This window comes from Nilaparvata lugens, chromosome 8 (genome assembly GCF_014356525.2).
Source record: "Nilaparvata lugens isolate BPH chromosome 8, ASM1435652v1, whole genome shotgun sequence".
Taxonomy (NCBI): Eukaryota; Metazoa; Arthropoda; class Insecta; order Hemiptera; family Delphacidae; genus Nilaparvata; species Nilaparvata lugens.
Genome location: NC_052511.1, coordinates 50,276,775 through 50,303,838, shown reverse-complemented (window position 1 = coordinate 50,303,838; position 27,064 = coordinate 50,276,775). Strand labels below are relative to the sequence as shown.

The following is a 27,064-nucleotide window of genomic DNA, read 5'->3' as shown; positions in this document are numbered from 1 at the left end:
TCGCGCAATCAATGTGATCACACCCTGAAACAGACAAGAAGTTCAAGAATACTCAGTAACAAAGCTAACGTCTTCAACCATTATACAAATAATGAAACTTGGAATTGGAGGCATTAAGGTTACGGTAGGCTATGTATAGTTCAATTAACTTACTTTTGAACATCATCTTCATAGATGGTACCGATATCGTTCTCAGGCTTGTAAGTACAGGGAGCTGACATACTCATCTGGCGGGAGCTGCATAGAGTACCACTGTCAAAATAAAATACAATTGAATTAAAATATAATTAAATTAGATTGTCTTTTTTCTCTAGGTCTACTTTTAATATGAATACAAATTTAAATATCAGTCACATGACAAAATATTTTAAAATGGTACTGAGATTTATCACATGTGACAAAATAATTTAAAAGGGTACTGAGATTTATCACATGTTACAAAATAATTTAAAATGGTACTGATTTATATTTTTTTTAATTATTAAGTTACAGTACAATTGAAAATGAAATGCAATACAGTTTCAATTAACAATTGGCCACTGAGAGGAGAAGAAAATTATTCGTTCATAGGAGCTCAAATAAGAAATACTATTTTATTTGCAGTTTTTATAAAAATGTAGGTGGAGGAAAAATGTTGTGTATATCACAAGTGAAAAATGTTTTTTCAGCCTCAGGAAAATTGTTGCCCTCGGCTTCGCCTTGGGCTTCAAACTTTTCCCTCAGGGAGAAAAAACAGCACTTTTCACTCTAGATATACAAATAACTATTATCTATTTATCGTGTCACAAGAATTACAGTCATAGAAACGACAGTTCTGGTAAACTGCGTCAAACCCGAATTGAAGTTGAAAACTTAACCCAAAAAAGTTAATTTTGCTTGAATATAGTTAATCTCATTATATTTTGATCAACACCTAATTTCATATTAAAATGTGAGAATAACTAAGTGAGAGTTTAATAGCAGAATGACTCATTTCCATAGACCCTTATTTAAATTAAATATTAACACTATAAGTATATATAGGTATATAAGTACACGTTTTTTGTTTTTTAGACGTACAAAACATACTAGTATTTCTATTTGTTAACTTCCAAGTAGCCCTACTGGAATAAATAATGATGATTTCTCTGATTGACAATGAAACCAGAGGAGTTTATTGACAAAACATATACATGTTTTGAAAATAATGTGATGAAAATATAATGTAATCTAGAATCCCTAATTCAGATCAATATTGATATGGAATAAAAATAGTAGGCCTACAAGCTCTTAATAAATATCATGATTTTCTATCATTTTGAGAAATTCTAAGCTTAATTAACACATACTCACTCACTATGAACAAATCTGATGCTATACTCAGCTACACATAATGTTTTACAAAAATTAATAAGTATTGAAACATGGTAAATATGTATTTCGAGAAACATATTGTAAGAATTGAATTGAGTGGAAATTAAACACACCGAGAGGAAATAGCCACTAATATTGTATGAGAGGATACTTCCTGTAAGCGGTATAAGAGAAATGAACAACTATAAACTGGAATGAGTTGAGATTCATTGAATGATCGAGTGAAATGAGTTTAAATGATTGAAGAGACTTGATTTCGTACTTGAACTAATGAAAAGATATGATTTAGAGAGTGAAATGAGTGGGTTTTCAAGTTAAATTACCGAAATTGATGTTGCTTTCCATGACTTAACACTGTATAATAACTTTGTTGTAGTTAATTAATACACTGTGTTACATTTGAAAATGATTGAAAAACACTTACTTTTTTGGCGAATTGAGGTATGCATTTCACTCCTGAGGAGGAGATTCATCAGCCTGACACCAGGGGCGCTTGCTTGATGAAGCTTCCCTTCAGGAGTGAAATGCATAACTCAATAATTCTTCAAGAAAAGTAAAGCTGCGTTTACACCAAAGTTATTGACAAAATGTTAATAACTTAATCCTTATAGATTCTATTAGATTGAATGGAACTTGACAAACACATATGTTCATCATGTGTATGATAAGCTATGTTCAATCTAATAGAATCTATAAGGATTTAAGTTACTAGTAGTTCTGTGAACAGTAGACCTCGCGCTCAGTAGGTTACATTGACCTGTTGTTATGTTTTCTCAAAAATTAATAAATAATTTATCAATTTAAAATGTCTAGAAAAAAACATAGAGCTTTCTGTCCTATCGTACAGTGACGTGTCTTCCCGGAATGTGAGTGTGAGCGCTGTTATCAGGTCTGGCTGCAACTGTCTACAACGTTGATGGAAAGATACATTTTCAAGATGTTCTATGTTTTTGAACGGGTAGTATTATAGTCAACTGTCTACTGACGTTGATGGAAAGATACATTTTCAAGATGTTCGATGTTTTTGAACGGGTAGTAGTATAGTCCACTAGACAGCTGATTTATGATGAATAATTCTAAAGTCTGATTTTTACGGTAATATTGGCGATCAAAGGAGACTCCTTTTCCTTTTGTATTATCCTTAAAATGCAAAATTTAAAAAAAAACCATATGTATACGTCGACGCGAAATTCAAAAAGGAACATACCTGTCAAATTTCATGAAAATCTATTGCTGCGTTTTGCTGTAAATGCGGAATATAAAAACATAAATTATAAACAAAAATATAAACATAAAGAGAAATGCAAAACCGTCGACTTGAATCTTGGACCTCACTTTGCTCGGTCAATTAATATTTTGTTAATAACTTTGGTGTAAACGCAGCTCAAGTGTTTTTAAAAAAGTAACACATATAAACTACAACAAAGTTATTAAATTAATGAATGGTTTGTTTTTATACTTGACAAAGTGAGAAGGTATGCTCTAGAGAACGAAATAAGTGGTTTTTCAAATGAAATTAATGAAGTGAAGTAGAATAATTAATTTTGTGATAAAATGAGTGTTTTTGTTAGTAAAATTAGTGAGATTAGAGTGAAATGAATGATCATGCGCATACCAATTGAGCAGGGGTTCTAACAGGTGGCAGTCGTCAAAGTGGTTTGAGTGTTCGGCACACAGCTGATAGCCGCTGTCAACGCGACCCACTTTGTCAGCGGCCGCGTTTGACGCTATCCCACCCACTTTGTCAGCGACCGCGTTTGCCGGCGTCCCACCCACTTTGTCGACGGCCGCGTTTGACGCCGTCCCACCCAACGACGACAAGTCGAGACCGTTTGCTGCTGCTGACGAGGTCTGATGGCCACCACTACACACACACGCACACACACATAGCACCAATACAAAGCAGGGGAGGGGAGGGGATGCACACAGACAAGGAGAGAACATAGAGGAGATAGGATAACACACAACAGATATAGCGAGATTATAATAGATAGGTAGCTACTGTTATAGGAGAACACAGAGATAATGGGCCCGTTCTGTGTACATAGAATGTGGTAAATTGTCCGATTCACAATTTACCAGGTAAAAGGTTCCGTGTCCCTTGGGCAGAATTTTGACAGATTCTGTACCAGAAACCAGTTCCAGTTCCAAGTTCCTGCCCCACAGTCGAAGCGTGGTAAATTGTTCCAACGAGGTACAGTTCCAACTATCCGAGCTCTCATTGGTCGATTAAATTTTGAAGTCTGCTTGCTTCTCTGCGGCTGCGCATGCGCTGATAGCTTGTTTACCATACCATAGCCATAGAATACATAACCAACAAAATTATGTTTGAAAACTATTCATTAAATTAATTTTTGTCTATAGAAAATTTGAGAGGAATGGAATGAAAGAAATGCACACTGGTGACGCCCTTTAGCGTATTTAGATTAAGTCTAGTTTTAAATTAGTTTTAAGTCTCGCGGTAGTTGGCGAGGCCGGCAGCTGCTGCGCCCTAGCGGATAAGTTAGTATTTAGATATTTCTATCGCATAATCGTCACTTGAAGTCGCCAGCTCGTGTCGGACGGTGAAAAAACAGGATCGTGGCTGTTTTTTCGATTGTTGCCGTTGAAATTAAATTTTACACGTTCGTCGTTGTGTTAAAATTATTATCGATATATTAACTGTCCCAAGTTGGGGAAAAGTACAGTTTTTCCTTGTTATTTGTGAATATATATATTGAAATATTCAACTAGTGCGATCGGACTTTGAATTGTACAGCAGTGTAAAGTAATAGTCAATATAGTAAAGTTATCTTCCAAGCAATTTTCGGACTGATCAGTAATTAAATTGATGCCAGAATTAACATACATCGGATAGGGGTAGCAGATGTACAAGAGAAGCCAACACCTTTTCCCGACTCCGTCTTGTCCTGCCACAAACCTAATTCCAATTCCTGGAGTAAGTTGGTATTTAGTATTTGAAGAAAACTACTTGCTGGTGAGTAACCAAATAAGTCACTTCTGGTATAAATTTAATGCTGAAAATATTACTTACTACATTCAATCTATTAATTATTGCTCTCTTTATTCTAGCATATTATCATTCAATATTTTGCTCTTTAAATTTATCGACAGTCCTCTGCTCTCGTTTGTAATTTGGGCTATCCATTATGTTCCTGCCGGACTCGGATATGAACCCAATTGTTTCGAATTTGTATTTTTTTTCATGCTAGAATTATTTTGCGTTACAATTCTGAGTCCGTATTGTACAATTATTTTCTTGTTAGAGAAAGCTGCATGTCAGCGATTGTCGACTCCTTTCATTCAGCACAGTTGCTAGCCTTGCGTTCAAGCAATGCTTATCGCATTATCGCAATACAATGGACTTGTTTGTTTCAGATAAGTTATCTGTTTTGTCCAGTTGTAATAATAACTTGTTCATCGAATCGTTTTCTATTCTATTGAAAAATTAAACTGAATTACAATGGAAACTGCTTCCAATGAGCCGAAGCTGGCTTCGCCAACTGAGGTATCATTGCGAATAAATAAAGCAAAATTAACTCAGCTATTTTCAAGAGTTCAAAGATGTTATGATTTAGTTAAGGATGTAGGAACTAATAAAAAAGTTGCTAGTCAATTCCTCACATTGCATAGATTGATTCCAAATACTGTTATTGAATATGAAAAAACTGAACTTCTTATCAATGAATTAGAATTAAGTTTGAATGATCAATTCAATCCAGCATTCAATGACAGTTACTTGGTTATGGTAGCGAAAATATATGAAACAGCTGAACTTCTTCAAAAAATTAATTCAGCGCCTACTGTCGAAGTGCAATCGGCACCGACAACCTCACCTACTACTGTGTCAAATGAATTACTATTACCGAAAATTGAGTTAGCGAAATTTAGTGGTCGTCAGTCCGAATGGGCTGTCTTTTATGAGTTATTCAAAAATCTCGTTCATGAAAATAAAGCATTGTCTGACCAACAAAAAATTCAATATTTAACATCAAAACTTACAGGTGAAGCATCCAATATTTGTAGGCATCTCCCTACCGTAGCTGCTAACTATAGTATTATTTGGAATGCTTTAGTTAATCGCTATAATAATCCAAGAGCTCAGTTGGAAACCTATTTCGATGAGATTTTTCAATTCAAAGGGCTTAAAGTAGAAAGCAGGGAAGGTTTGACTTCGGTATTAGACCGATTTTGTAACTCTGTTACTGCTGTAAAAAGATTGAAAAATAATGGGCTTGACGATGCTATATTCTTACATTTTGGTTTGAGAATTCTTGATACTGTAACTCGTAGAGAATTTGAATCATCTCATAGAGATAAAGAGGAGCCCACTTATAAAGACTTTGTAAGTTTCATTGAAAAACAAGTTCGATCATTGTCGATTGATAAAAATAAGGGTGATAGTTTTCATAGTGGAAAAGCGTTAAAGGGCTCATCAAACTCTAAGAATTTCGCAATTCAGTCAGGAGATAAAATTCCTAGTGATAGTCGGGGAAAATCTCATTGTATAAGCTGTAAGGGGAGTAAACATAAGTTGACAGATTGTGAGTCATTTTTGAAACTCTCGCCATGGAATAGATTTCGTCTCATAAAAGAGAAGTCTTATTGTCTAAAATGTTTAGTGGGAGGTCACTCAGCTCGTGAGTGTAAAAGCAATGCTTCCTGTACTCAATGCAAAAATTCACATCATACGTTGTTACATTTCGATTTCAAAAATCAATCTGAAGAGAGTGGTGTTAGTTGTTGTAGTACTAAATTGGTAAACAATGAGTCTGAAAATGATAAAACTATTGTTTTATTGTCTACTGCTATCGTTCTGATCAGAAATAAGAGAGGGCAAGAATGTCCCCTGCGATTTCTTATCGACTCTGGTAGTGAGAAGAATTTTGTAACTTCTCGTGCGTGTCGTCAGCTAGGCTTGTATATTAAACCTGTCTATTCAACTGTCACTGGGTTTGGCGGTCAATCAAGTAAGGTTCAAGGTCGAGCGTCGTTCACAATTCGTTCTCACGCTGACACTACATTTTCGTTTGCTGTTGATGCGTTGGTAGTTGAAAAAATACTTGACAGATTACCATCTCGTGAAGTTGATGTGTCTAAGTTGTCCTACTTGAAATCATTGAAATTGGCGGATGATAAATTTTTCATCCCTGGAAAATTGGATGGTATTTTGGGTGCCGAATTCTTTCCCGATCTTATCAATAATTACCAATCTCATCAAGAGGTAGGTTCAGTCAAATTAGTTGACAGTAAACTGGGTTTTATTGTTATGGGTCGAGCCCCAGTTTTGAACTCGTCACAAAATAAACAATTCAATAATTGTTTGCTCGTCTCTAGTCCACCTTTGAATGACCTAGTACAGAGGTTTTGGGAGGTTGAAGATTGTCCTAAATCGGGGAATGATCTTACACCTGCCGAGTTGGATTGTGAAAATAATTTTCGTTCGTCTGTTCGTCGTTTGGAATCAGGTCGATTCGTGGTATCCTTGCCGTTTGAAAAATCAGCTGATTGTTTGGGTGATTCATATTCTATGGCTAAACGGAGATTGACAAATTTGGAAAATCGTCTCGCTCGCTCCGAAGATATTAAGATCGCATACCACGAAATAATGTTGGATTATTTGCGCCAAGGGCACATGACCTTGATTGAGGATCAGGAAAATAAACAGGGGTATTATATTCCTCACCACGCAATCGTGAAGGCTCGTAGTACTACTACACCTGTAAGAATCGTTTATGATGCAAGCGCTAAAACTACGACTGGTTTGTCATTGAATTCGATTCTCCATGCTGGTCAGAAGTTACAGACGAACATTTTCGTGTTGCTATTGAATTTTCGTCTTTTTGCAATTGGAGTGACAGGTGATTTGAAACAGATGTATCGTCAAATATTTGTGAGTGAATCTTGCCGTGAATTTCAGCGGGTGTTATGGAGATTTTCGGTAGACGATCCTGTTGAAACCTATGAAATAAATTGTGTCGTATTTGGTATCACTTCCTCTCCGTACTTGGCTTTGAGAACTATCCATGAGTTGGTTGAGAGGGAAGGCGATAATTTTCCGGATGCTAAAGCTCGCATTCCTACAGATATGTTCATGGACGATTTGGTAACGTCTGTCCCTTCTGTAAGTGACGCGAAAAAATTGTGTAGTCAGGCCAAAGAGCTGTTTAAAGCTGGTGGATTTGAATTGACTAAGTTTGCGTCAAATTCGGAGGAGCTGATGACAAGTCTCAATGATAGTGAAAGGTCCTTGTTGTCCAAAGAATTCAATATCGAAAATTCATTAGCCATATTAGGTCTAGAGTGGCAACCATTTTCCGATTCGTTTCGTTTTTTCGTCTCACAGGGTCACTCTATTGCCACAAAACGGAATATATTATCCGCTGTGGCGCGAATCTATGATCCTCTAGGACTAGTGGCTCCTCTCACGTTGTTTTTGAAATGTCTTATAAAAGAATTATGGCGTATTGGTTCAGATTGGGATGAAAAACCGCCTGATTCTATTGCATCTCAGTGGGAGATATGTCAAACAGAATTTCAATCTTTGTCGAATTTGTCCATTCCTCGTCACTTAGGAGTATTTGTTGGTTCCAAGATTACATTAATTTGTTTTTGCGATGCAAGTCAGTCTGGCTATGGAGCTGTGATCTATTTGAAATCACAGGAATAAGATGGTAGTTCTTCAACAGTAACGCTGCTGTGTGGAAAATCAAAGGTTGCACCAAGTAAAAATCTATCAATACCGAGATTGGAATTGTGCGCTGCTCTTCTCCTAGTCAATCTACTTGAAGCTACCCTCTCTGTCCTCGAACTTCGTTGTAAAATCGTCCGAGTTGTCGCTTTGTCGGACTCAACTGTTCTCCATTGGATAAGAGGTTCGCCGTCGCGTTGGCAAACGTTCGTGGCTAATCGAGTCTTGAAAATTCAAAACTCACGCATCGATTGTTGGATGCATGTTTCTGGTGAGGAAAATCCCGCCGATTGTTTATCGCGTGGTCTTAAACCAATGGATCTCATTAATCACGAGACATGGTGGACAGGACCCCACTGGTTGACTATGGAGGAAAATCACTGGCCTGTAAAATTTGAAATTGAAGAAATAGAGTGTCCACCTGAAATGAAATCTTCAAATGTTGTCACGGTTGTTCAATCTGAAAGTGTTTCAGATAATGTAATATATAATTTGATTGAGAAATGCTCTGACTATCAACGTTTGCTTCGTATCATGATACTAGTATTGAAGGCAGTGCGAATATTGCCGAAAGCAGGTGAACTGGAATTCGATGTGGCGGAGAGATATTTGTGTAGAGTCGTACAGAGAATTCATTTTTCACGTGAGCTTGTTCAACTAAAAAAGGGTGAAGATTGTGCCCCCAAATTTCAGCGTTTGTCACCGTTTATAGACAAGGAGTTAATTCGAGTTGGTGGTCGTTTGCCGAACTCAGACATGGATTTTGACAGCTGTCACCCTATTGTCTTGCCTAAGAGTGATCCTTTCATCACCCTTCTTGTCGATCATTATCATCGAAAAAATTGTCATGCTGGTCCTCGTCTATTAATGTCGTTAATAAGACAGAGGTTCTGGATATTTTCTGCTCGTGTGGTCATTCGGAGTCGTATTCAAAAATGCAATAGGTGTTTCCGATGTTGGCCTAGCGTAACACCTCCCAAAATGGGTGATTTGCCTGCATGCAGGGTACTCCAGAGTAAACCGTTTGGACAGTGTGGAGTTGATTACGGTGGGCCTGTACGCATCACAATGGCTCGACGCAGAAATCCACTCATCCTCAAAGCATACATTTGTCTATTTGTTTGTATGTCAACAAAGGCTGTGCACATAGAATTGGTTTCTGATTTATCTACACCGATGTTTCTTTCAGCATTTCGCCGATTTTTATCTCGACGCGGACCTTGCCATGTAATTTATTCCGATAATGGTACAAATTTCGTTGGTGCGCATGCACAGCTGGTACAGTTAGCGAAATTATTGGATTCGTCGGAATTTCAAAATACAATTACTAATGAGCTGGCTGATTATCGAGTGGATTGGAAATTCATTCCCGCTGCTTCCCCAAATTTCGGTGGAATTTGGGAAGCCAACATAAAATCGGTCAAGTCGCATTTGATAAAGGTGATTGGCGATCAATTATTGACCTATGAGGAGATGAATACTGCGTTGGTTCAAGTGGAGGCGGTGTTGAACTCTCGGCCATTGTGCCCTTTGAGCGAGGATCCGAACGAACCTCTCGCCTTAACTCCGGCTCATTTTTTGAAGTTGACACCGTTGACGGCTTTTCCAATGAAGGATGTGACCGACATTCCCGTCAATCGTCTCACTCGTTACGAACTCATCGACCAGCTTGTTCAATCGTTTTGGAATAGGTGGAGAAAGGAGTATCTCCATGAATTACAAGTACGTGGAAAGTGGTCCAAGTCATCACCTCCTCTCACTGTTGGAACGGTTGTGATAGTGGATCAGCCTAATCTACCCCCATTGAAGTGGCCTCTAGGAATCATTGAGGAAGTGTTTCCTGGAGCCGATGGTGTCATACGTGTGGCAGTAGTACGTTTAGCTACTGGTCGTTTCAAACGTCCTGCCACCAAATTGTTTCCATTGCCCACACAATAATTCTTAGGATAAGAATTATTGTTCGTTTTTTTTTGTGTTAGCATTTTTCTTTTGTCGTCTTATTTTTCTTTCGGTTTGTTTTGTTTTGTCTAGTTTTGGGCCAAAGTCGTGGCTGAAAACTACATTTCAGGGTGGGGGGAATGGTGACGCCCTTTAGCGTATTTAGATTAAGTCTAGTTTTAAATTAGTTTTAAGTCTCGCGGTAGTTGGCGAGGCCGGCAGCTGCTGCGCCCTAGCGGATAAGTTAGTATTTAGATATTTCTATCGCATAATCGTCACTTGAAGTCGCCAGCTCGTGTCGGACGGAGAAAAAACAGGATCGTGGCTGTTTTTTCGATTGTTGCCGTTGAAATTAAATTTTACACGTTCGTCGTTGTGTTAAAATTATTATCGATATATTAACTGTCCCAAGTTGGGGAAAAGTACAGTTTTTCCTTGTTATTTGTGAATATATATATTGAAATATTCAACTAGTGCGATCGGACTTAGAATTGTACAGCAGTGTAAAGTAATAGTCAATATAGTAAAGTTATCTTCCAAGCAATTTTCGGACTGATCAGTAATTAAATTGATGCCAGAATTAACATACATCGGATAGGGGTAGCAGATGTACAAGAGAAGCCAACACCTTTTCCCGACTCCGTCTTGTCCTGCCACAAACCTAATTCCAATTCCTGGAGTAAGTTGGTATTTAGTATTTGAAGAAAACTACTTGCTGGTGAGTAACCAAATAAGTCACTTCTGGTATAAATTTAATGCTGAAAATATTACTTACTACATTCAATCTATTAATTATTGCTCTCTTTATTCTAGCATATTATCATTCAATATTTTGCTCTTTTAAATTTATCGACAGTCCTCTGCTCTCGTATGTAATTTGGGCTATCCACACACTGTTCTAGACGGTAAGTTTGTAAAACACCCTTTCTTCATTCACGCAGCTAGTAAACAACAAATTTTTGTGTAAATCAACTTTATATGTGCGCGCCAAAAGCTTGAACCAACGATTTTGAAATGGCGTTACATGGGAACATTTTGCACTAGTCACTAGTGATGGAACAATTTACGATTGGAACTGGAACAATTTACTGTACACAGAACGTACTCATTAATCATAGAGGAGACAGAATAACACACAGATATAGCGAGATTATATAGATAGGTAGCTACTGTTATAGGATAACATAGAGATAATAATAAATTATATTCACTACGTTGACTACGGTGAAGTACTCAACAAACAAGGATAGACACAGATATAGATATTATAATATTAAATAGGTAGCTACTATTATAAGAAAACATAGAGATGTATAGTGAGGTCCACGTTATAATGGCAGTGAAGAAAAATAGGAGAACAGTGTTGCCGATTCTCTGCCTTCTATAGAGGATAGCTGACACCAGTATATCTTATGTAATATCAACTGTTCATTCTTGTTTAAAATAATCTCTATATATGTCTGTTTGTGTGTTAGTTTGTTTGTTCCCTATAGATTCAAAAACTACTTGACAGAACGGCATGAAACTTTGAGAATATGTTGTGTGAATATTGGGGATGGTTTTTGACCAGAAATTTCAATAGGGGGGCTAATAATAATTGAATATTAATCCATTTTACAGACTTATGTTTTCGAAATTGTCGGCCGAGCGGCTAACGTAGAACGGGAAGATCATCATTATTCACGATAATGTTGTGATAATATGATTTAGCATATGAACTTAACAGCTGTAATAAACACGTCACTCTGTGATACAATTGTTTACTGGTATTAAAACGGTTGTTTTAAGCACATAGGGAGTCCGTATTGAGATGTAAATAAAAATATTGATTGTCAGATAAATTTAATCATTCACCAAATAAAGTCAAGTGTGACATGAGATACATTGACTTTTTGGCAGTACGAAGTTCGCCGGGTAAGCGAGTCAATTATATTTTATGCATCAAGAAAATATACTTTTCAATGATTGAATCATAAATTTTCATAATTGAGATTAGATATTTCGTTAATTTACTAGTAATAGTAAAATGGCCTTTATTCAATTCCACAATAATTTCAATACAAAAGAAATCAATTATAACATTTATCGTCGGTTTTTTCCTCCATGGCAAAGTGCCGTCTGGAGGGCGTTAATTTAGTAAATTTATTTATTTATTCACAATGGAGACAACGGGTTTCCCCAAATATGTCTCCTTTACAATAAAAATCTTACAAATACAATAATTTATACATTGTTGAAGTACTATCTGGCAACGATGAAAAGGTAGAGAAGGATAGCACATCTGCTTTGTCTAACGATAGACAAGGATAGCAAAACCAATGTTAATCATATACTGCCATTATAACCTGGATCTCACCATATAATAACACACATATGGGTGGACACATATATGGATGTTTCATTAAGGATGAAATCCTAAATTCAAGAAAATATTATTCATACGGTACATAGGTGAATTATAGGTCCCCAAAATTCTATGTTGGCAAGAGTCTATAGACCAGTCTATTTAAAGCAATATTTAGTTGAAGAGAGCTAATTTTATTAGCGCTGTTTTAGCTGTCTTTTTGTTACAGAAATTGTTTTGCCAAGGATGGAAGCGTGTTTATTTTACAAACTTATATGGTTTATAGATCTTACAAATCTGCTGAAGATAAGTTATGAATAGGGTTTTCCCCACACTGCAGTTTCTAAATCGACAACAATGCGGTTAATCAATAAGGGTCGGTTTCCGAGCTCGGGATTTAGCTAAGTTCTCGACTTTAACTGGCTTTAAACTCTGGAGTCAGAAAATTGGCTTTCCGAGTCAGAGCGTTAACGTAGTTGAGGACTTAAATAGACTCTAGAGTTTAGAGATCATGTTAAACCCTGGAGTTTATAATTTCGCTTTCTGAGTGAAGGGCTTATAAGTCCAGGACTTGAATTAGATTCTCGCCTCTTTCTGAGTCAAGGATTTATCAAAAATCGTAAAGTCCAGGACTTAAAACAGCGTGATTTTAAACCCTCGACGTGGGTAGGGTTTAAATTCAAGTTCTAGACTTAACTGAGCAAACACAATTCAGTTATTGTTTTGGAGTAGACCAAAAGCCAAATGTCATGGAATACCTAAATTATTTGGATTAGTACATCTAGATTCATAATTTATAGTTTGCAAGTTCATTTTAGAATATAATTGTATCAGAATTATTTGTAAAAAACTAACCTCATTTTACGACTCTGACATAACCTAAAAATGTTCAAGCGAAATAATACAAGGATTGCCTTGGAATTTATATTCCAATCTGAATGTTATTAATCAATGTCATATTCAACATATTAATAATAATAAATTATTTCTCCAGTTTTTTCAAAACAAATACGTTTTCAAACTCAATAGCCTAATGAAATTTTTATTCCAAAATCACTGGTTAGGATCAATGATCAATAATAGCATAAAGTAGAATAAAATGTTTATTCATTCACCTTTCAAAGGTTTTGCTTTGAATAGGCCTACAAAGAAATCGAAACGTATTTTTACAAAATATTTTGGAGAGCATGCTCATTTGAATTGTCCCGCTGTAATCAGCTGTTTCCGTTTTGCTATAATACCAACAATACAACAGTAAATATTGTGAATTTCCCTCATGTTTACTGCGTTAAAGTCCTGGACTCAAATAAGTCGAGAACTTGATAGACTCCGGAGTTTAGAAGATAAAATCGTGACTCAGAAAGTCAATTTAGACCCGAGAGCTTATTTCAGTCCTGGACTCTGTAAGTCCAGAACTTATAGATCCCGAGCTCGGAAACCGGCCCTAAATTTCTTACAACTGATGGTGTGGGAGATAATAAGAGGCTAAATCACCTGCCAACAAAGTCAACTGCGGAAGTTATTGAACAATTAACAATTAAATTGTTTCTTGCAATAACCTAAAACGACTAGCTTTAAAGCTAAAAAGACTAGGAAGTTAACTGCACCTATCAGTGCACCATGTCATGAAAAACCCTTGTATGCTAATATGTAGTGCGATAAATTTTGTCTTGTAACTCTAGGTTGCATCCTTAATAAAACACCCGTTAGATCACATGAATAATTAGGCTATCTACTGTTGGAAAGTAATAAGAGTTAGGAGAAATAAGTGTCCCTATATAGTGAAAAATAAAAATGCATATAGGTGGAAAAATATTATTGATGGGGAAAAAATCAAATTGTAATGTGGATCTAGGAAACAACAAAAACTAATTCAAAAATGTTCGAGTAGCAAATACTATCATATTAATCAGTGTTTGAAGAAATAGGATGGAAAAGTATCTTGGATACGTCAGGGAATAATAATAATAATTCATTTATTTGATCCATAGATTCATATACATGAATATAAGATCTTGTCAAACATAAATTTACACAGAAATTGTCAAGTACAGAGTAAAACTTTAATAAATATAAATACCGTATAAAAATACATAAATTCAAATCAATTTGGCAGGTACTATAAACTAAAATGTTATATCACAGTTGGAATTCAAAAATTCTTCTATAGAGTAATAGGGCCTTTCTACTAAACAAAACAAAAACAAAAAATAACCTAAGAAAATAAACAAAATACTACATATATGAAAGTCTAGTCCAGATCATTGAAAACGAACTGGAAATGAGGACAATTTTATTAAATTTTATCAAATTTTAACTATAAACGAATGCTTGGAGACAATTTTACAACAAAAAATGACTTTTGCATAACGATTAAAAGTCATCTTCAACATGAAATCAATTTATTTGCATGGCAAATTGAAAACATTTTACAAATAAAATAATGTCTGCAATAATTATTCAAAGAGTATCATTGAGAGAAAATGACATTGTAAAGATTTAAAAAAATCAAGACTTCAATAATATTTTCATTGATCTGGCTTTGAAAATCAAAACACAAAAATTAAACTAATCTAATAAAAACTAAGTAAAATGCTAAAAAACACTAAAAATGTTAGAAGACAAACAAAAACAGTAAGGAATAATCAAAGAAAACTGTACAATACTAAGACAAAACAGTTAAAGACAGAAAATAGGAGTTATTACAAACATGTTGGAGAGTAGCAATGGGATACGTTTGGACACGAATAGCTTGAAATGCATTCTTTATTTTGAGGAAGAAATATTAATCGAGTTATGGGATTTTGAGCTGAGAATTTTTTATTTACAAGAATTAAAACGTTTTAGGTAATATGGCAATAAATGATATGTTGTATAAGCTCATGATTTATATTATCTAAAACATGAATGATACATCCATGCTTATGAATAAACATTTCCACGAATGGATTAGACATTGTATGTATACATTTCAAGTTCAAAATAGAGAAAGAGAGAGAGAGAGAGAGAGCCACATTGAAAAATCATGCCACATTACAAAACATAAATTTAACACGAATTTGAAAAAATATACAAAAATTAATTATTTGGAAGAACGGATTCTACAAGAAATATAACAAACATGAAAACATGAATTTGAAACACCAAGAAAACGTTTAATGGGTTCTTGGTGGCAAGAGAATGATTCAAGGTAATTATTCTTATGAATCATCAAAAATTATCACATTCAAAATTTCTCAGGAACAGGAAGATACAACATCAAAAATAGAAGAAGTTCTAGACATGAACATGCGATAGTCCATTGAAATTCCATCAAAAAACAAGTATAAAAATTTGAAGAACATTAGCCATTGAAAGACCTTACAAAGGAAACATCAAAAAGTTGATAAACATTGAGAAGTATTTATTTGAAAATTTTCATACCAACCGCGAATTTTTTGCTGTTTTTCCTCAATTGTCTGCTACTAAGATTTCGATCTTCGGTTTTGATTTGAATGAACAAAGAGATGGTATGAGAGTCCTTGAAGTTGAGTGTTAAATGCAGAAATGATTTGATATTTTTTAAAATAATGAATGAATGGAAGATTGAAAGTTATTTGAATGTTTTAATGAATGATTTTTCTACTGAAGATGAATGATTTTTATGGTGAAGATGATTCAATGACAAGTTCATGAATGATATTAATAGATAAGAAAAATATGGAACCTGTAAACTATTAGTATTGGTGACAAGAGAAATATACATGGGGAAGTTGATGGAAAACATATATCAAGGTAATGATTAGAAGAGTTACTTCAGAAAAATCAAAGAAAAAAGATAATTTTATTTTTGTGGTCATTGATTAAGGCTGTGCAAAGGATAAAAATAAAATTTCTACTGGTGATATTTTTCAGTTTTTCGATTTTTGTATCATCAAGCTATCAAAATGAAAAAGTTTTCTCAGGGAAACATTTTTTCCGATCATTTTTTTTTGAGATATGAGCGCCTAAAGTTAAAATTTTTGGGACAGAATTTTGGAATTTTTGGGACATTTCAAATTCGGTAAGAGATAAATCCATGAGATTTAGAGAATAAATAACTCAAGTTATTTTTGGTCATTTTTAGTAAATTGAATAACTTTCTCTAAAATTGATATTTTTAGAAAATTTGTGTTTTATTCAATCAACAATACCATGAAAAATTTATCCTCTAAATCTCATTGATTTATCTCTTACCGAATTTGAAATGTACCAAAAAATTCTGTTCCAAATTTTTAACTGAGCGCTCATATCTCAAAAAGTAATGATCGGAAAAAAATGTTTTTTGAGAAAACTCTTTCATTTTAATAGCTTGATGATAAACAAATCGAAAACCTTTGAAAAATATCACCAGTAGAAAGTTTATTTTCAGCCTTTGCACAGTCTTAAAAACAAAGATTTCATGTTGTTACAACCAAATTGTAGTACTGAAAAATATACAATATGCTGAAAAATCAGTTATTAATTTTACTTGAAATCTGTTACAACTACTCGTAGTTATACGGTTTGTGATAACTGGATTGGTTATCATTTCTGATTCAAATTAATTATTACAGAAAAATACATAAATATGGTGTAATTTTGAATAGTTTTACTTAAGGTGCGTAGAGACCGAGTACGTCGCGATGTAGATCGATGCCACAAAACATCTGTGCTATGATAAAAAACATTTGGAGTCATTAATATAGATACAATCATAGAGAAACAATAGCGTAAGTAGATATCCCATGGTATAGGGCGTTTATGTCACAACTTTTACTGTTTCTCAAGCCGATAGTCCACGATTTCCCTTGGAGCTGTGTGACGCTGGTAGTCTCTCATATTGTGCCGTTCATACACTCTCACCCCAACAAAACAGTAAAAATCTATACTAATCGACAATAATCGGCTTGAGTTAACAGTAAAAGTTGCGTCATAAACGCTCTATACTATGGGATATCTACTTACGCTATTGTTTCTCTATGATATAATGAATATGGATGTAGAAGAACGCTAGCAAGCTGAAATCTTCATCTCAAACTGGCCGTTCTGTTCGTACCATAATAATCCATTCTCTTCGTCACTACTGTATGTGCGTGAGTAACGCATGTTATAAGGTTGAGACATATGATCAGACATCCATGTACGTGGTGGGATTCGAGCCCACGACAGACTTCAAGTCTAGGTTTTACTATACAATTTAGTTGTAACAACATCAAGGGGATCACACAAGTTAGATTTGATGTTACCTCAAGCAAATCAGTTAGAATAGAAACAGGGGACCAGTTGTGCTATATGGCTGTGAAGTCTGACCTTGATCTCTCACTGAGGAGCGATATATGGCAATTCCATCCACTTTCAAGTCCCATCTTCTCTGAGAAAACCCGCGATCTGAGTTCATTCTCTTTGCTGAAGTGAACAAACCTGATACAGGCTCTCTCCAGCTGTTCGATTAGTTGGACCTAGAGAAAAAAATATACAATAATACACAACAACATAAAAAAACTTAAATTATACTGAGTAATAACATGACAGAACACGTTGATTCCACGAATATGAGGAGACACAATTTTTTTCAATACTGAGGGTGATGCCCACATAAGCTCTTAGTCTAGTGCGTGGGTGATGAGTGAAAGGGATGATGATGAGAGATGACGACTACTTTTTAGGTAGTCGGGGCCGACGACTTATCGTCTTCTCCGAAAGACGGGGTGGCCGTATCTATGTGATTGTGCTGTGGTCAAAACTTTTGCCCCAGTCGAGATTCGAAATCGGGTTCTCTTGATTATTAGACCAGTGCGTTATCACTTACTCCAACGAGCCACCCATAAAAAGAAATGATTTAGATCTTCAAATTTTGCAAATAGATTCTAAAAAATATCAATTTAATAACAAAGGCAGATCTTTGAATATTCTAGAGGCTTTAGAAATAACAATAGTAATTAAGGACAATTCCCAATAAAGTTTAAATGACCAGATTCATTTCAACCAATACAACACTACAAATTTAGTTTTATCATAACATTGTAAGCATACATTAGTCAATAGTTTTTCTATTTACATATTTGTTTTATTATCTTTTACTTGTTATTTTGTACTGAAAGTAAATGTTGTTATCATGGCGGCGAGTCTGTTGCTTAAGCCGCCATTTTGTGACACCGTTAAGTGGGAGGAGACTGTCTAGCTGGGCCAATGGTAGGCGTTCACGCCCTTGACCAATAGCAGTACTCGCCTACTAGTATAAATTCTGCTGCTCTTGTATTTAGATTTAGTTTATTAGAGATTGACAATAGTGCAACTACCGAAACCGGTCTTTCCAACTATCAATAAATCTGTGGTTTTTGACAATTTCTTAGTATTTTCGTTTAATATCAATCTCGTGCACCTCAAAGCTCAAATTTAAATTTTCCTTCTAGATTTTTCAGAATTAATGTTCAAATTTATTTCATGGGACATGAATATATTATCATTGAAATGTACATAACATAATATGCTAATATAGAACTATAATCTAAAGAGACTACCTCCTTGAAACAGATGGTTAAAATTGGTAACTGAATTGGTAACTCAATAACCAGTCCAATTTTGTCAGGTTGGCATTAAGTTGAGGATGCTTTTAAAAAAGATTTGAGTTCTGTCACTTTATTATGTTAGTACCAAGTTGAAGTACTATAACTTGAAGTACTATAGTTGAAGTACCAACTTATCTATATTATAACATAAAGAAGCAATAGCGTGAGTAGATATCCCATGGTATAGGGCGTTTATGTCGCAACTTTTACTGTTATCTCAAGCCGATTACTGTCGATTATTGTAGATTTTTACTGTTTTGGCCGGGTGTGATTGTATGAACGGCACAATTTGAGAGACTGCCAGCGTCACATAGCTTTATGGGAAAGAACTACGTGGACTATCGGCTTGAAATAACAGAAAAAGTTACGACATAAACATCCTATACCATGGGATATCTACTTATGCTATTGTTTCTCTATGACTATAATAAAAGAAAGAACTCGCTTCACGTACGGGATAGGAAAATATTATGTTTGACGCATCATCACGTCTGGACTGAAATTAACTTGAAATTTTGCATATAGATTCTTAATTAACCGAGTATGGTTCTAGGCCTATTTCAAACTCTTCAAGATTCCACTCGGTCAAGTTTTCAGTTTGTCAAGTTTTAAAAAAGACCCTTGTGGAGCACGGGTTACCTGCTAGTAGTATTATATAGATAATGACACACACGTGGGAAACATAGAATAATTTTCTTACAATATCTGCTTGTGCCTGGTACTGCATGGTCACCATTCCAATGAAGATCTGGTTGCACTGTAGCTGGAAACAGCCTTCGATGTCATCGATTTCCGCCTCCTCCATTAAATCATCATCATCCTCATCATCAAACATTGAATCTGCAAATAAATCAATAAATAAATAAAAATAATTAGTGACGAAGCAGTGTGTGATTACATAACCTTATACCGTAATACTTTGAACAACATAAAAATTCTATCAAAATTTTTGGAGAGAAATAGTACAGGCTCAGCCTAGTTTTTCCTCTAATGTCATAATAACAAATTATATTATGATGATAGTCTATTGTACAATGAATGAATAAATAAAATAAATAATAAAATATAATCATTATTAGTAATTGTATCACACTTAGGCCCGGCTGTACAAAAGCCGATTAAATTTTAACCATGTTTAACTTTACGAGAACCAGAGTAAGCGTTTTTGAAAAGACGACTTCTCTGATTGGTTCTCGTGGAATTAATCACGGTTAAAATTTAGCCGGCTTTTGTGCAATCGGCACTTGGAAGGATTTTAAATTTAATTGATTTCATGAAAATACGGAGGAGAGGTTAATGAAGAAGGAGAAGAAGGGGATGAAGAACAAAAAGAAGAAAATCTGCTAGAAGAAAGGAGAAAGCGAGGAGGAAAAAAATTAAAAAAGACGTGAGAAAAAAATAAGAGACACAGGAAGGAAATGAAGGATGAGAAAGAGGAGTGGGGAGAGAAGAAGGTAGAAAATAGAAAATAAAAGTAGATATGAGGAGGCAGAGAAGACGGATAATGAGAAGGGGGAAGATGAGTAGACAGGAGGGAGAGAGAAAAGTAAATGAGGATGTAGAGGAGAAGGAAGATAATAAGACAGGAGGAGAAGAAGAAACAAATGAAAGAAAGATGTAGATGGAGGAAAAGAACACGAGAGAAGGAGGGAGATGTAAAAACCAGGAGAAGACGAGGAGAAAATCCATTTCAAACTGTCAGATTTTCGTAAAAAAAACATCATTGCTTTCCATTAAACCAATTCTTACAATTCAAAATGAATTTCACTACAACTACTAGCCAAAGTCCCGGTTAGACGAGAATGTGTTAAATTGTGATTAATTGAGTCGTCGCCAACCTGTCTTCCCGTCAACGAAGCTCCTGGCAATTTTGACCACAGGCGTCAACCGATCCCCTGGCAAAATATACCATTGCCGTCAACTAGTCTCCCCGACAGCTAATCCCCTACTGGAACTACTTGTCGGCGACAACCAAGCTCTTCACACGCTCACGACAACCAAACTCCCCGCCAGCCGATTCCTGCTAGATATGAGGGGTCTGGTTGTCGTGATCGTCTCCGACAACCAAGCTCCCCGCCAGTCGATCCCCTATCGGGCATTGAAACCAGCTTGAAGCGGGCGGGGAAGTAGTACAATCACAGACACTGTTTCACACATTCTATGAATTCGATTATTAGAAGAAAAGCTTGTTAATGTTGTCACTTCTATCACTTCAAAAATGAAATGGAATAGCCTATTTCTCTTTCCGAATCCAACTGACTTGAAAATGTTTATCTTATTGAATTGGCAAGCATTTTCAGAATGTAATATCAAAAAGCAATGAATGACTAGGCGCGGAAACTCCGGTACTTAAACGTGAGCGTGCGAGGAGCTAGGTTGTCGGGTTCAGTGATGACAACCAAGCCCCTTGCACGCTGGCGTCAACGAGTCTCCCCGACAGCCAATCCCCTACTGGTTAGGTGCGGACTAGTTGTCGGGACCGTAGACCGTCAACCAATTCCCTCGAAAGAGGTTTTGAAAGGAGCTCGGCTGACGGGGAGCATGATTGGCGCGTTCCCGGTTAATTGACGTTTAAATGCCACAAGAACCAATCAGAGAAGCGGAAGTCGTCTTCAATTAGCATCTTATCATAGTCAAGTCTTCAATTAGCTGTTAATCACAGTTAAACTTCAACAAACTTCAGTGCAACCGAGACAAATGTACCCCTCATCATCAAACATTGAATCTGCAAATAAATCAATAAATAAATAAAAAATAATTAGTGACGAAGCAGTGTGTGATTACTAACCTATATACCGTAATACTTTGAACAACATAAAATTCTATCAAAATTTTGGAGAGAAATAGTACAGGCTCAGCCTATTTTTTCCTCTAATGTCATAATAACAAATTATATTATGATGATAGTCTATTGTACAATGAATGAATAATAAAATAAATAATAAAATATAATCATTTATTAATTGTATCACACTTAGGCCCGGCTGTACAAAAGCGATTAAATTTTAACCATGTTTAACACTTTACGAACCAGAGTAAGCGTTTTTGAAAAGACGACTTCTCTGATTGGTTCTCGTGGAATTAATCACGGTTAAAATTTAGCCGGCTTTTGTGCAATCGGCACTTGGAAGGATTTTAAATTTAATTGATTTCATGAAATACGGAGAGAGGTTAATGAAGAAGGAGAAGAAGGGGATGAAGAACAAAAAGAAGAAAATCTGCTAGAAGAAAGGAGAAAGCGAGGAGGAAAAAAATTAAAAAAGACGTGAGAAAAAATAAGAGACACAGGAAGGAAATGAAGGATGAGAAAGAGGTGGGGAGAGAAGAAGGTAGAAAATAGAAAATAAAAGTAGATATGAGGAGGCAGAGAAGACGGATAATGAGAAGGGGGAAGATGAGTAGACAGGAGGGAGAGAGAAAAGTAAATGAGGATGTAGAGGAGAAGGAAGATAATAAGACAGGAGGAGAAGAAGAAACAAATGAAAGAAAGATGTAGATGGAGGAAAAGAACACGAGAGAAGGAGGGAGATGTAAAAACCAGGAGAAGACGAGGAGAAAATCCATTTCAAACTGTCAGATTTTCGTAAAAAAAACATCATTGCTTTCCATTAAACCAATTCTTACAATTCAAAATGAATTTCACTACAACTACTAGCCAAAGTCCCGGTTAGACGAGAATGTGTTAAATTGTGATTATTGAGTCGTCGCCAACCTGTCTTCCCGTCAACGAAGCTCCTGGCAATTTTGACCACAGGCGTCAACCGATCCCCTGGCAAAATATACCATTGCCGTCAACTAGTCTCCCCGACAGCTAATCCCCTACTGGAACTACTTGTCGGCGACAACCAAGCTCTTCACACGCTCACGACAACCAAACTCCCCGCCAGCCGATTCCTGCTAGATATGAGGGGTCTGGTTGTCGTGATCGTCTCCGACAACCAAGCTCCCCGCCAGTCGATCCCCTATCGGGCATTGAAACCAGCTTGAAGCGGGCGGGGAAGTAGTACAATCACAGACACTGTTTCACACATTCTATGAATTCGATTATTAGAAGAAAAGCTTGTTAATGTTGTCACTTCTATCACTTCAAAAATGAAATGGAATAGCCTATTTCTCTTTCCGAATCCAACTGACTTGAAAATGTTTATCTTATTGAATTGGCAAGCATTTTCAGAATGTAATATCAAAAAGCAATGAATGACTAGGCACGGAAACTCCGGTACTTAAACGTGAACGTGCGAGGAGCTAGGTTGTCGGGTTCAGTGATGACAACCAAGCCCCTTGCACGCTGGCGTCAACGAGTCTCCCCGACAGCCAATCCCCTACTGGTTAGGTGCGGACTAGTTGTCGGGACCGTAGACCGTCACCAATTCCCTCGAAAGAGGTTTTGAAAGGAGCTCGGCTGACGGGGAGCATGATTGGCGCGTTCCCGGTTAATTGACGTTTAAATGCCACAAGAACCAATCAGAGAAGCGGAAGTCGTCTTCAATTAGCATCTTATCATAGTCAAGTCTTCAATTAGCTGTTAATCACAGTTAAACTTCAACAAACTTCAGTGCAACCGAGACAAATTGTACCCCACATCAACAGAACAACGACTTTGTAATCAGAAGACGAATAATTTGATTACAACGAATTTATGATCAGAAAACGCATAATTTGATTACAAAAGAATTTGTGATATGAAGATGCAAAATTTGATTACAACGAATTTGTGATATGAAGACGCAAAATTTGATTACAACGAATTTGTGATATGAAGACGCAAAATTTGATTACAACGAATTTGTGATATGAAGACGCAAAATTGATTACAAAAGAATTTGTGATATGAAGACGCAAAATTTGATTACAACGATTTGTGATATGAAGACGCAAAATTTGATTACAACGAATTTGTGATATGAAGACGCAAAATTTGATTACAACGAATTTGTGATATGAAAACGCATAATTTGATTACAACGAATTTGTGATATGAAGACGCAAAATTTGATTACAACGAATTTGTGATATGAAGACGCAAAATTTGATTACAACGAATTTATGATCAGAAAACGCATAATTTGATTACAACGAATTTGTGATATGAAGACGCAATATTTGATTACAACGAATTTATGATCAGAAAACGCATAATTTGATTACAACGAATTTGTGATATGAAGACGCAAAATTTGATTACAACGAATTTATGATCAGAAAACGCATAATTTGATTACAACGAATTTGTGATATGAAGACGCAAAATTTGATTACAACGAATTTGTGATATGAAGACGCAAAATTTGATTACAACGAATTTATGATCAGAAAACGCATAATTTGATTACAACGAATTTGTGATATGAAGACGCAATTATTTGATTACAACGAATTTGTGATATGAAGACGCAAAATTTGATTACAACGAATTTATGATCAGAAAACGCATAATTTGATTACAACGAATTTATGATCAGAAAACGCATAATTTGATTACAACGAATTTGTGATATGAAGACGCAAAATTTGATTACAACGAATTTATGATCAGAAAACGCATAATTTGATTACAAAAGAATTTGTGATATGAAGACGCAATTATTTGATTACCGTGCGAATTGAAATCGTCAGCCATCTCGAGAGGCGATTAGTACTTATTTAATACTAATTTAACACTAATTTCAATTCTAATTAAAATTGTAACAAGAGTCATCTTATGCCAGTGGTTTTTTCACTTGCCGTTTATTATTATTACATTTTGATTGGATTGTGTTGTCATGTTGAGCTTTGTTTGAGTTATGTATATGTATTTATGAGTGTGGAATTAATTTGAATTACCGTGCGAATTGAGATCATCACCACCAGCTCCCGCCTCGTCACCGATCAGCTGTTGTGGGTGACCTTGAACGATGCCGTCAAGGTCAGCCATCTCCAAAGGCAGATGGTTGTGCCGGTTGTAGAGCATCTGACTGTCGGTGGGCAGCTCCATGTAGATGGCGGAGAGTTGCGGGGGCGGCGCCACTGAACAGGGGGCGGTAGGCGAAGGCGGTGCAGTAGGCCGACAAACTGGTGCGCTGGTAGAAGTCTTGTACTTTGCGTCTGAAAACAAATAGAAATCGATCATTTATGAAGATACTCAAGGCATAATCAAGAAGTTGTAGATTATGAACATAAACGGGTAAACTCTAAAGGTACGTTGTCACTGGTGCGACTGGAATGATAGTCGTTGAACGATTATTGGTGAGTGATAATTATTGTTCGGCGATAATCGTTGCAGTGGACATCGTCACTGAAGTGATTATTATACTAGCATTTAGTTGAAATTCGACTGTTGCCAAGTGGAGTACTGAATGATGAGTTGAATAAAATTTTACTGAGCCATTTGTCAGTTGAATAATTAGAAGATAAAGACATTTTGGAAATTCTAAAGCTGCGTTTATACCAAAGTTAATAACTTAATCCTTATAGATTCTATTAGATTGAACATATCTTATCATACACATGATGATCGTTCAATCTAATAGAATCTATAAGGATTATGTTATTAACATTTTGTTCGTAACTTTGGTGTAAACCCAGCTTAAGTGTACAACGAATGGGCACGCATAATATTTTTAGAAAAAGAGCAGAAGAAGGGTACTTCGAAATATTAGTAAACAATCATTTGCAAGCTGATAAGAGGATGTTTTCTGAGTTCTTCACACTTTCCAAACTTCAGTTTTAAGTTTGTGTCTAGTTTAATCAAAATATCAGGGCACCGAGCTTCGCTCGTTATTCTTATTTATTGATAAACAAACATGGTTTTTGTTTGAATATAAACAAAACTAAATTATTGGATTTCAAGTTGACTGAGACCAGTAAGATAAGTGACACAAAAAAGGAAACCTCTTGAAAACTGTTTTCCATTCCTGGAACCTCTGACTTGGAAAGCTGACATGCTAGCCACTACACCATAGAGGATTTATGTTTAAAGACTCGAATTATATAGAATATGATACTTCTTCCAACTAATGATGAAGAGGAATTGAGAAGTGAGGCATGAGACCAGTAAGATAAGTGACACAATCAGCCAAAAGATGGATGAGATTGTTCAGGATGAAGTCTGCTTTTTGGGAGTCAGAATCAGAAACTGTCTCAAGTGGATCACATTCTGAACAAATTCTCAAGTGTCTGCTTCTCTTTGAAAGTACTGAAGAATGTAGTTGGAACAGAACACTATTGAATGTCTTCCATGGCTATTTAATTTCGATAATTCAATATAGCATAATGTTCTGGGGTAGTGAAAAAAAAATCTCAATTCTGTCTTCAAAAAGCAAAAAAAAGCCCTCAGAATTGTCGACAACTTGAAGCCTTATGATGAATCTTGTAAAAACTCTTTCAGAAGACTTAGAATTTTAACAGTTCCTGCACTGTACTTCCTGGAAATTGCAACTATGACGAAGAAAAATGAGAAGATATTAAGAGAGAGTCATATCCATCATATTGTAGTTACAATACTAGAAACCAGATAGTTCATCTTCAGTACCCGCAACACAGAACCGCAAGCTTAGAGAAAGGGCCACATTATAGCGGATTAAGAGCTTATAACTCTCTTCCTATTGAAATAAAATGTATTGAGAGCCCAAAAAGGTTTAAGAATGCAATAAAAGCTAAATTGATCGATGCATCTCCGTACAGTGTAGAGGAAAGCTTCAACTGTTGGCGCGTGCAGGAATTTTTTGCTAGCATATATTTTCAACTACTTCCTATGTTCTGATTTTCTTCTATTTTCTCTATTTTATGATTACTTTTTTTTTGAGTATTGTACTCAATACTTTTTGACGTGTCATATACTACCAAGCTTTGCTTGATTATGTAGTATTACATGACGTAAACTAAACTAAACTAAACGAACATAATTCTCTAAAATGATCATGTTTATATTTCACAGCTGGCTATATTTATGTCATCTTATGAATTTATGCGATATTTTGATTTTTCACATACTCACTCGCTCACTCACTTTTTTACTATCCTTAGCTGTTTCAGTCAAGGATGAATTATCCTTTTAATGTCCTTCAGCGAGTTTTACCAGGTATGAGACCTAGTGCAATCGAATTTTTATATCATAAACCTACTATGCTACAAATTTCGTGAAAATCGTTAGAGCCGTTTTTGAGATCCGTTAAACATAAATAACCAGAT

General features: G+C 35.7%; 1 protein-coding gene across 1 annotated transcript in view; it reads right to left on the bottom strand.

Annotated features, from left to right (window-relative positions):
* Nucleotides 1–27,064, bottom strand: part of LOC111044166 (transmembrane protein 94) — a 99,819-nt gene that overhangs the window by 29,910 nt on the left and 42,845 nt on the right. The window contains 6 exon segments of the mRNA XM_039435021.1: nucleotides 154–252; nucleotides 2,969–3,217; nucleotides 17,637–17,785; nucleotides 19,596–19,735; nucleotides 24,719–24,905; nucleotides 24,907–24,979. Coding sequence (XP_039290955.1) covers nucleotides 154–252; nucleotides 2,969–3,217; nucleotides 17,637–17,785; nucleotides 19,596–19,735; nucleotides 24,719–24,905; nucleotides 24,907–24,979 — 897 coding nt within the window.